General features: G+C 41.5%; 1 protein-coding gene across 1 annotated transcript in view; it reads right to left on the reverse strand.

Moving 5' to 3' along the window:
- Positions 1 to 442, reverse strand: part of SRPK2 (SRSF protein kinase 2) — a 242,983-nt gene extending 242,541 nt beyond the window's left edge. The window contains exon 1 of the mRNA XM_052639268.1: positions 413 to 442. Within this exon, the coding sequence (XP_052495228.1) occupies positions 413 to 442 (30 nt within the window). The remainder of the gene's footprint in view (positions 1 to 412) is intronic.
- Positions 443 to 12,791: the final 12,349 nt, after the last annotated feature.

Raw genomic sequence — 12,791 nt, forward strand, 5'->3', positions numbered from 1 at the left:
GCGGGAGCCAAGCCGAGCTGCAGCCTTCACTCGCTCCGCCGGCCGGGAGGAGGCGGGAACCGCGCCTGCGCCGCCGCCGCCGCCGCCGCCGCCGCTCCCGCGGGGGGCCCACAAAAACCCGCCCCCGGCCGGCCCCGCCCCCGCCCCCGCCCCCGCCCCCACTCGCCCAGTGGGGTCGAGACCCCCGCGCCGGTCCCGCCCGCGCGCCCCGCACCCACGCGACTGGTCCACCTGTGCGGAAGTGACCCCACACACACGGCCACCGCCACTCCCTCCCACGCCTCCCCCGCCCCAGCCCGCCGCCCGGGCCTCCGCCTCCTGCGCCCCCGCGGCTGGCCCAGGCCTCCTGCCTTTCCCCGGCACCCGGCCCGCGCGACCCTCCCCCTGCAACCACAGCCTCTCCCCTACCCACCCCGGCCGGTCGCGCCACACGTCTCTCCATGAGCTCTTCCCTGGCCCGCGCCTCCGCGGGTCTCACACCACCTTTCCTCACGCGGCCTCTTCTCCCCCTTTGCTCCTCTACATCCTTGCATCCCCATGAGCGCCACTTCCTCCTCTCCGGCGGGTGTGGAAAGGGCACAGGACCAAGAGCTGAGAAACCTGGGTCTTTCACTAGCTGTGTGACCTTGGAAAAGTCATTTTATCTCTCATCTTTACCTACCCCGCAGGATTGCTTGAGTGTAAAGAAACAGATGCAAACAGTAGAATTAAGTAGGATTACGCTTTTGCACAGGAATTAAAAGTCCAGTTCAATAAATGCCAAGTGTATAACAATTATAACCAAGCCACCGAGGAGTTATTCCTTACTAAGAGGAAATTGACTCCTGAAGAGGTTAAGTTTACCCAACAATGATTCAAATTTAGGCCTAGCTGACTCTAATCAACTTGATTGGGGAAAAAAAATGTTTTTGAAAGATACTCATCCTGATCATTTACTCTGTGAACTGTATTCTTAGCTCATCAGGGGAGCTAGTTGTATTTTAAAGATCCTTAAACCAACCTGAACAGCGCTGCTTGAACTTAAAGAGCTTTTTACAATACTTTCTTGATTTTTTATTTTAAAAAATATGAAAAGTACCGAAAAGTTGAGAAAAATATCGTGAACATCCGTATTAACCCATATTCACCAATTTTGTACATTTCCCCAGATTTGCTTTCCCTGTGTGTGTGGAGGGGGTGTGTTGTTTATGATAAATCATTTCAGTTTTTTGTAGACTTTGTTACTCTTGAGTATCTGCTAAGAACAAATACTCTCCGACGTAATCATAATTCCATTATCACTGCAAGAAAATTTAGTTATCATTATGAGTAACATACAGCGGCCATATTCAAATCTCCAAAATGTCCTTTTTAGTGGACCTTTTTCTCAATCTGGAATACGATCAAAGATCATGCATTACATTTATTTGCCATGCCTTTTTAAGCTCCTGTAGTCTAGAATAATCCCTAGTTTTGTTTTTTGCTTTATCTAAGAATTCCACTGTTTCCAGAACGTTGTTCAGTTTGTATTCATCTGCTCCCTATTAGACTCAAGTTAAATAATTTATTGTCATCGACACTAAATAGATGGTATTAAGTTCATTTTGGGGAGCCTGGTGGGCTGCCATCTATGGGGTCGCACAGAGTCGGACACTACTGGAGTGACTTAGCAGCAGCAGCAGTAGCAGCAGTATACTGCATCAAGAGAGATACAATGTCTATACTATTATTGGTGATGTTACATTGTAATCATTACTCCATGGTAAAGATACATTTTTTTTCCTTTGTATTTAAAAAGTAGTCTGTGTGAAAAATGGGTAAGAGACTTAGACATTTCTCCAAAGATTAACAAATGGCTGACGGATACGTGAAAAGATGATACATCAACATGAAATGATGTACAGCATCATTCAGTTCAGTTCAGTTCAGTCGCTCAGTCGTGTCCGACTCTTTGCAACCCCATGAACTGCCGCACGCCAGGCCTCCCTGTCCATCACCAACTCCTGGAGTTCACTCAGACTCATGTCCATCGAGTCAGTGATGCCATCTAGCCATCTCATCCTCTGTCATCCCTTCTCCTCCTGCCCCCAATCCCTCCCAGCATCAGAGTAGACAGATGTAAAGCAAAACCAAAATGAGATAGCACTTCACATCTACAAGCATGACTATAATTTTTTTGTAATGAAAAACAAGTGTTAGTGAGGATAAACAGATATTGGAATACTCATACATTAGTGGTGGGAATGTAAAATGGTGCAATCAGTGTGGAAAATTGTTTCCCAATTCCTCAAAAGCCTAAATATACAATAATCAGCAGTTCCACTCCTAGTTGTATATCCAAAAGAAGTGAAAACAGGCATTCAAATCCTTGCACACAAATGTTCAGAGCATCACTAATCATAGTGGCCAAAAGATTAGAAACAACCCAAATATCCACCAGAATATGAATGGATAAACAAATTATGGTACTGACAAACAATGAAATATTTTTCAGCCATAAAAAGGAATGAAGTACTGGTAGATGCTAGAATGTGGATGAACCTCAAAAACATTTATGCCAAGTGAAAGAAACCAGACTCAAAATGTCATCTAGTGTTCTATTCCATTTATATGAAACATTCAGAATAAGCCAACCCACAGAAAGGAGATTGGTGATGGTCCATGACTGGGGGGAGGGGAAATAAGGAGCAATTGCTCAATGGGTAAGGGGTTCTATTTTGTAGTGATGAAAATGTTTTGGAGTTAGGGAAAGGTGATGGTGGCAAAACCCTGCAAATGTACTAAATGCCACTGAATTGTTCTCTGTAAAATGATTAACACATTTGGTGAATTTCATCTCATTAAAAAAAAAATACTGGGGTAATACTTAGACTGTGTGAGTACCCTTTTCCAAGAATCCTTCACTCTGTGACCTAACATCTACCCAAGATGTTTGCCTGAATCAATTACTACTATAATGGTTGGAGAATAATGATATTATAATCCTGTCCTTCCATCTATGGAATTAGGTGACATGCTTATGTAAGGAAGAGCATTCACTTCTCCTGCCATGCCTTAGTTTTCTGTTTATTTTTGTCTTAATTTTTGTTTCTTGTCTTTAGTATCAGTATTGACAACTGACAGTAATTACTGTCTCTTTGATTTTTGCTTCTTAAATTGTCCCATATTTGACCAGGGAAGACGCTTTGAAATTTCAGTGTCTTTGGACTTGTTCCAATCAGTTTCTGAGCACCTCTTTACTTTCTGGCACAAAATGTTCCAGGAAACCTTGTGCTATCCCTAACTGGGTCTTTAGAACCAGTCTTTTCTCCAGTTTTGGTTCCTAAAGGAATCTGAGTTTGAAACCACTTTATTATTTTTAACAGCTTTATTAAGAAATAATTCACATATCATATTATTCACCCACTTAAAGTAAAAAATTCAATGTTTTTTTAATATATTCACATGACTGCACAACCACCACCACAATGATTTTAAAGCATTTTTGTCACCCCTGTAAGAATCTTCATAGCTCCCCATTCCCCACAACCCCCCTTTGCACCAAGACCTAACCAACCACTAATCACCTTTCTGTCTCTAAAGACTTGCCTATTCTGAACAGATCATATAAATGCAATTCTACCATATGTGGCCTTGTGACTGGCTTCTTTCTAAGCTTAATGTTCAAACAAATCTGCGGCTTAACTTTGCATAACCTTGGGTATGTTATTTAATCACAACATCTGAAAAACAGTAATAATATCAATACCAATCTTCCCAGATCAATATGATAATCAAATAATCAATAGATGGCAATTATCAGGAACATTATTTGGGAGACACACACCTAATCTGCTGGATCTTTTACATTCATTCAACAAATACTTATCAAACACCTGTTATATAATAGACATTATTCTACATATGAAATTGACAGCATAGAAAACACACAAAAATCCCACCTTCATAAAGCTTACTTACATTCTACAGCCAAAAGATGGAAAATAAACCCAATAAATATGCAAAATATATACTCTGTTTACCAGATGGTAGTAGCATCTAGGAAAAGAAAAAACAGCAACCTGTTGGGATGGTGTTTAGGAAAGATCTCACTGAGGAGGTGTGTGTGTGTTAGTCACTCAGTCATGTCCAACTCTTTGCAACCCTATGGACTGTAGCCCTCCAGGCTCCTCTGTCCATGGGATTCTCCAGGCAAGAAAACTGAAGTGGGTTGTCATCCCCTTCTTCAGGGGATCCTCCTGACCCAGGCATCAAACCCAGGTCTCCTGCACTACAGGGAGATTCTTTACTGCTGAGCCACCAGGGAAGTCCCCACTGAGAAGGTAACACTTATTTAAAGACTTCAAGGTGATTTTGCCAATTTTTGTATTTCTATAAATTAGAAGAGAACTACATTTGCCACCAAGAATATGAGTTTACTGAATTAAAATATACCAACCTAATCATTAGTGAGCAACTTTACACATACTATATTAGATGCTTAAAGAATGATAAATTATGAACCTCTGTCAATTTGGAAATTAAAATTTTCTTTGAGATGCATGAAAATTTCGAATGACATTTGAAGGAGATAAGAAAGTAATAGAGTAGGAGTCTAATTTTTTCTACAATCATTTCTACATAAATCAAATTAATTATGTGAATATTATAATTAAAAGGGAAAGTATTAAAACTAGATGTAGGTGTCTATACCAGCCCAAAATAAATGAAAAAGGTAGTACATATGCATTTTTCCCCTATTTGGCACAATGGAATTCAATATGAACACATCATATTAATTTTTATCAAATATAGAAAAAAAATGCTATAAATCCAACTTCAATATTTCCAGGGAGAATTACTGAATCATGACATATCTTAGAAGGTATATTGAGTATGTCATAGAATTGTAAATAGACTTGAGAGGTCAAGTAATTCATCTAGGGGCCCTTAGTGGATAAAAACCTAGCCTCCTTCTAAAAATTCCCCAAAACTTTTAAATTTTTAGGAAAGTTTCTTTATATTTAATCTACAGCTTCTATTATGAAGGTTAAGCCTATCTCTTGTTATTTCATTACAGCATATTTCTCCGTGGCACTAGCACCATTATAACAGAAATTAGTGTACAGAATAGAGCCAAACCGTCAAAGTTCAAATTCTAGTTCTGCCAGTAGCTGGGTAACCTTGGACAAGTTTCCTAGTTTCTCTGTTGCCTCAGTTTTCTGATCTACAAAGGCAGAGAGTAATATTACCTACCTTATACATTTGTTATGAGGATTAAATGAGTCATTTCACATTAAATGCTTAGAGAAGGATCCAAGTGTCCCCCCCACAAAATTAGCTATTTACATGTATTTGCACATTAAGATGTGTATTACTTATATACTGTTGCATACCAAACCTCTCCCAAATTTAGCAACTTAAAACAACAAGAATTTATCATCTCACGATTTCTGTGGTTCAGGAACTTGGGAGCAGACTAGCTGGAACACGATGTCATCTGCGGCTGCAGTCATCTGGAGGCTGGAGGAAGGCTGAGATATCTGTCACCAAGGTGGTTCACGCACATGGCTGTCAGCAGGAGGCCTCAGGTCCTTGGTGGCTGTTCCGGAGAGGCCTTACTCCCCCAACCTGGATCTTTCCATGGGGCTGCGGGAGTGTCTGCTTTCCCCCAGAGGGAGTGGCCCCAGAGACAGCAAGGAAGAAACTGCAATGCCTTTTATGACCTATCCTCAGAAGTCACAATCCTCCATTTCTACAACATTCTATCCATTGAAAACAAATAAAGCCCAGGCTTAGAGGAGGGAAATGAAGCCACTTCTTGTAGGGGGGATTATTGGAGAGTGTGTGTATGTATTTATAAACCACCACAAGGGGTCATTCCTTCTTTCCTTTGGTGTCTCTGATTTGCAACTGAGAATCCTTCCAGACCTCTCATTCATATTGTCTGAAAAGTAGAAATGAAAGGGAACTTTCAGTCCAACATTCAGACTAAAGTAAAAGCAATGTAGACTAGAAAGATTTTCTAGGGAAAAACATCAATAGTAATAAACTTACTATGAAAAATATGCCTTCTGTATGTCACTCTTACATAAACCAGGTAAAAAAATGACCCCTGAAGATTTGTGCAGGGCTGCGGTGGGATGGATTTAGAATAATGGCTACTATGTCCACACATATCTAAATAGATTAAATGGGCTGGCCATAACAAACTATGTTGAACTTACCCAAAGCCCGGGCTCCATTTCTTTCAAGCTTTGAGACATGGATGAAGCCATGACAGGATATTCATTTCTCAAATACCTGAACTCTCTGCAGATCAGAATTGGGTTTTCCATTTTACTGTAACTGGTTCAGAAACCCAATATAAAATCCAATATAAAAATAAACTGAATATAATTTTGCTCACAGTTAAACACAAATTCTGTTCAAGCATAATTCATAATCAGCTCTTCAAAACATATATTTGTCACCTTCAAGTAGGTTTAGGCATTCTATCTGGAGGCAAAATATACTTTTACCTTTAAAAAGCAGCTTTATAATCCTCATTATTATAGTGTTTAATTGAACTTGCTTTTTAAACTTTTGATCATTACATAATGTACATACAGTAATATTAATAAATCACAAGAGTACAATAAAGTGAAGATGCATAGGTTTAAAAATATTGATCGATACCAGGAGCTTGAAAGCCCCCCCCCTCGTCCCTCCTTAGTCACTGGTCCCACCAAGGTTACCTCTATTCTACCTTCTAACACTGCTGATTAACGCTATCCAGTTTTTAGTTTTATGGGAAATGGAATCATACACTAGGTACTCTTTGGCATCTGGCCTCTTTTGCTGGATATTATATTGTGAGACTGAATCATGTGTTGTGTTTAGTAATCTTTTCAATGTTGTATATTCTTCCATTTCATGAATACACCACTTTTTTTTTAATCCACTGGTGCTATTGATTAAATTACTGTTGCAACCCCAAACTCACCCTTCCATTCTCATCTTTGTAACGAGGGCGCTGTGAGGAGAAATGCTAACATTTCTTCTTTGCCAGCGGATTCCCATTTGTTCTGCCAGTTGGGGACGCTAGAGGGTGAGACTGGAAGGCTGGAGGACCGAGAAGGGACTTGCTCCTTCCTGTTTGCTGGCTGTTCCTGACACCCTTGGCACAGTCTTTATAGCAGCAGTCGCTTCCAGTCTAAAGTTTTGTGGTGCTCTCAAAACAGCTTCATTGTCTCCTCTTAAAAGGACAGTCAGTGCCAGGCCATAGTCCTTCCTCAGACATCTGGGTCCCAGCTCCCTTCTCTAAGCTTCTGAAGTCTAACTCCCTATTTCTGCACTCTGTGCCCCAGCCCTTGGAATGGACCCTGACTCCTGCATTATTACTGTTACTTGTCTCCCCTTTACACTTTGGTTCTCCAATATCTCTTCAACCAGACAATAACTTAATTTTTTGTTGTTATTAAGCCAATCTGCAATACAAAATGGAGAAGGCAATGGCACCCCACTCCAGTACTCTTGCCTGGAAAATCCCATGGATGGAGGAGCCTGGTAGGCTGCAGTCCATGAGGTCATGAAGAGTCGGACACGACTGAGTGACTTCACTTTCACTTTTCACTTTCCTGCATTGGAGAAGGAAATGGCAACCCACTCCAGTGTTCTTGCCTGGAGAATCCCAGGGACGGAGGAACCTCGTAAGCTGCCATCTGTGGGGTCGCACAGAGTTGGACACGACTGAAGCGACTTAGCAGCAGCAGCAGCAGCATACAAAAATAAATACTTCCTGCCTTCTCAGTGCTGCTGTGCCCATTCTTGTACCTGTCTTTTGGTGAAGTGTGTGTATACATGAAATGGAATTGCTAGGTCACAGGGTAGAGATGTGTTCACTTTTGGCAAGTACTGCCGGGAAGTTTTCTGAAGTTGTTGTACCAATAATTGCAGTGGTTCTAAGATAGTCTCAGGATCTCACACCTAATCCTCAGAACTTTTAAAATTTAGAAGTCAATAAATTCCACATCATTCTAATTTAATCTCGTCTTCAGAAGTTTTATGTTGCAGTGCTAAAGAAAACGACATTCTATTGCTTGACGACATAGTTTGTATCCTTCATTCCTCTATCAGTGCCTGGCACACAGTAAATGACGTTGAACGGATAATGAGAGGAAGCTTAAATCTGTTCTCCTGTACAGGTGGACTAATGTGACATAGCATTGTAAACTGAGGCCAGTCCCATCTAGGGGATGTTCAGTCACCCCAGCACATACTCCACTGGGCAGCTGTACATGAACAGGCCTCCGTTTCCCCAGGTTGCTTCCTTTGCCCTGCAAGGCCCGCTCCTCTCCTCACAGTCAGCCTAAATGACTTGACACAGGAACAGATGCAGTACCACAGTGGTGGGGGGCTGCTTATGGGCAGCCTCAACTCTATCAATCAAACCCTCTCTCAAGACTGTCTGGTGGTGATCTCAAACTGAATTAAATCCCTTTGAGATTTATTCTTAGAGTGACTCAGATTTCAGGGTGCCCAAACGTCTGGGATGTCTTAAGAATCACCTACACAAACCCCACACAACCACCTATACAAACAACCTGCTTCTGCACACCCTGCCTGAAACTCACAAGTTGAACTCTCAAGAACCAATGGGTTTCTAGCACCTGCTGGGAACTCAGGGTTCAAGCAGACCATGGAGAAAAAGCAGCTGCTTGCTAGAAGATATTAACATAGGAAGCTGACCACCATCAGTACTCTTAAAACCACTCAACAAAAATTAGGGTGGGGGAAAGAGGAGGGAAGGCAGCACATATACTTGTTTATAAAAGATATTCATGCTTTCTATGACCACACAGTTTCCAGTTGTGCAAGTTTGTTTCTGTATGATACAGGATTGTTAAGGTGACATCACTCTGATGTTATAAATAATATAACCTGATTAACAAAATGGAGAGGAAGCAGATACACCTAATTATGAATTACAATTATATCTCTTATTCTCTGGGTATGTAAGGCATGTTCTTCTGACTCATCATGGGCAGTGATATATAGCAAAAGGATGTCTCTTCTCACACACTATTTGTCACCTGAGAGGAAGTTGTCATCATGCAAGGTGATATAAGTACCTTCTGTTTCCAACTCCTCAGACATTTCTTTAGTTCTCATTCTTTCTCTCTTCTCTCCCCTCCTGTCTAATGCTATATGTATCATTACCTAACGTCTAAATAATCTGATCATCACAAGTTGGGTGTTGCCTCAGCTGTCCATGGCTACAAAACAACCCCAAATCACCAGCTTAAAACAATGATGTATTATTACTGGGTGGTTCTTCTTCTGATCTCATCTTCATTATTCATGCCACTGCATCCAGCTGGTAGGTCAGCAAGAGCTGGAGGCCCAAGATGACTCCATCTATATATCTGGGGCCTTGAAGGGACTAGAAGTCTCAGACCTCTTTCTGTCCCCAGGTTATCTTTCTTCATTAATTATTCTATCTGAGCTTCTTTACATGGCAAGTCCCAAGAGAGTTACGGCATAAGCTGTGTAGACTCCAGAACTCACATGACATTGTTTTGACAATATTCTATTGGTTTAGGCCATTCCTATGGCCAGATTCAAGATTGGTGTGGCCAAGTCAAGATTGCTGGGAGAAATATCAATAACCTCAGACATGCAGATGACACCACCCTTATGACAGAAACCAAAGAGGACCTAAAGACCCTCTTTATGAAAGTGAAAGAGGAGAGTGAAAAACTGGCTTAAAACTCAACATTCAATAAACTAAGATCATGGCATCAGGTCCCATCACTTCATGGCAAATAGATGGGGAAACAATGCAAACAGTGACAGACTTGATTTTCTTAGGCTCCAAAATCACTGCAGATGGTGACTGCAGCCATGAAATTAAAAGACGCTTACTCCTTGGAAGAAAAGCTATGACAAACCTGAACAGCATATTAAAAAGCAGAGACATTACTTTGCCAGCAAAGGTCCATCTAGTCAAAGCTATGGTTTTTCCAGTAGTCATGTATGGATGTGAGAGCGGGACCATAAAGAAAGCTGATTGACTTTGTGCTGTTTGACTATATAAAATTGCCAAAGAATTGATGCTTCTGAACTGTGGTGTTGGAGAAGACTCTTGGGAGTCCCTTGGAATGCAAGGAGATCAAACCAGTAAATCCTAAAGGAAATCAGTCCTGAATATTCATTGGAAGGACTGATGCTGAAGCTGAAGCTCCAATACTTTGGCCACCTGGTGTAAAGAAGTGACTCATTGGAAAAGACCCTGATTCTGGGAAAGACTGAAGCCAGGAGAAGAAGGAGTTGACAGAATGAGATGGCTGGATGGCATCACTGACTCGAAGGACATGAGTCTGAGCAAGATCCAGGAGTTGATGATGGACAGGGAAGCCTGGCGTGCTGCAGTCCATGGGGTTGCAAAGAGTTGGACACAACGAGAGACTGAATTTATGGCCAGATTAATTATGAAAGACGGCCACACTAGGGTACAAATTCAGAATTCAGAGAGGCAAGATTAATTAAAGTCATTTTACAACAATCTACCATAGGTGTGTACCTGTATCATCCCATTGGACTTCCTTTGAAGCATGTTTTTTGCCAATGCACCTAAGCCTCTGTAAGATCAGTCAGTCAACAATTTTTTTCGAGCAGCCATAAGAACAAATAGGCTAGGAAAATATATTATTAATTTCTGGCTAAAAGAATACATTCAAATCCTTTTTTTTTTGGTTGCACTGGGTCTTCATTGTTGCATATGGGCTTTCTCTAGCTGCAGCGAGCAGGGGCTACTTGTTGTTGCCATTCACTGGCTTCTTGTGGTGGTTTCCCTTGTTGTAGGGCACAGGCTCTAGGTGCACAGGCTTAGTTGCTCTGCAGCATGTCGAATCTCCCCAGACGAGGGATCAAACCAGTGTTCCCTGCATTAGCAGGCAGATTCCTATCCACTGTATCACCAGGGAAGGACTCAAGTCCACTAAAAAAATAAATTTTTAAAAAACCCATACTGTGAAATAGGTAAAGCTGTATATCCTGGTGGTACTGATATAATAAGAAATACATGTGGTCTTTGATTTCTGTCCCTGGCACATAGCTTCTAAAACCTTTGGGATTTCCTGAGTAACAGGAGTGCTTTTTGTTATTCATAATAAGCCCCTATATATATGCCTGGCTAACCTAGGTTAGGGTCCCTAGATTGTCTCAGGATGAGGCCAGACATCAAAGATCAAATGATGAGAAAGTTGGAAATTTCAGCCCTACCTCTCACCTCCAGGGAGGGGAGGAGAACCATTCCATAAAAACTCTCGAAGGAGATCTGAGCTTCCAGGCTGTGAACCCTCAAGGTGCTGGGAGACGAAAAGCCCACAGAGGACACAGAAAACCTGCACCCCACCACCCAATTCCTAGTCCTATGCATGTCTTCTATTTAGGTGTTCTTGGGTCATATCCTTTATAACAAATCCGTAAAATGCCTTCCTGAGTTCTATGAACTGTTTCAGCAAATTATCAAATCTGAGGAGGGGGTTATAGGAAGCCCTAGTTTATAGCTAGTCCAGTCGGAAGCATGGGCAGTCTCTCCAGGACGTGCAAGTAGTGCCTGAAGCTGGGAGGGGAGCAGCCTCGTGGGACTGAGCCCTTGAACTTTGCGATCTGCACTGACTCTGGGTAGCTTTCAGTTTTAATACTGAATTGAAATGTTGAATATTTCAGTTGTTGTCTGGAGAATCAGAGAACAGGTTGTTGGCTTTGGAAAACACCCTGGACCCCCCATTTTGCAGTAGGAAGAGTGCTAGGGCACACACACATTCTTTTTAGTCAATATGTACTTCTTTTTCTACACTGGTTGCTCCTCTCAAAAAAAAAAATTTTTTTTTCATGAATCACAAGAGATTGCCTCTGCCCTCTTTGTATGTGTGAAAGAACTAGGGAACATTAAACCTAACGCCAAAGAGAGAAATTGGAGAGTAAGAGTTCTCATAGCCACATCAGACTCTCCAGCTGTAGCAAAACTTTCTGGAGGGAATCAAAGCTCTTACAACCCAGTCCAAAGTTCCAAGGAGAAAATTGAGTTGACAGTCACATATTTATTTATATGCACAAACAGTGCCACTAGAAACGAGGCATCTAAGCTGTCTGAAAACAAATAAGCTGAATATCATGAAAGCAAACGTATCTGCTCATAGTTCCTGGCAAGCATTAAAATCAATTTAGAGTAGACAGTGATGCTGGAAGTGTCCGGGAAATGAATTATGCTGAGACACTAAAAACAAACAAATAAAAATGCTTACTATGAATATTTTCAGTGGGATAAGGTCTACGAATAGACCTAAGTCTTTTAAAAGCACAGATCAGTAGCTATATTATATAATGGCAATCTGCAGATATAGAGCATCATCCTGCCACGTTATCCTCTAAAGCAGTTTGGGAGGCCTTCCCCGGGTCCCATGCAGCACCCTGGACAGAGGAGAAGGCGGTTCTCTCGGCCTCAGTAGCTTTCTGGGGCCCTGGTTTAGGATTCCACCTTAGAGCATCCGAGGTCTATGAATCCATTCCCCAGTGTCTTCACCTAGGAGTGCAGATGTCTTCTAAACAGTTTTCTCCTTATATTGCGCTGTTTGACTATATAAAATTGTGGTTTCAAAAAACATATAATCCAGGGAAGAAAGGTAAAAATATTTCATACTTAAGGTACAAAATTACTATTAATATAGTCTTTCAGTCTATAGTCTCCTAATAACCAGCCTTCCTCACTACAAATAGTCTATGCTACTAACATTTATAGCTATTAACACTATAGCCAGACTTTCCCTGTTTCAGACTTCTCATTG

Source organism: Budorcas taxicolor, chromosome 4 (genome assembly GCF_023091745.1).
Source record: "Budorcas taxicolor isolate Tak-1 chromosome 4, Takin1.1, whole genome shotgun sequence".
Classification (NCBI taxonomy): Eukaryota; Metazoa; Chordata; class Mammalia; order Artiodactyla; family Bovidae; genus Budorcas; species Budorcas taxicolor.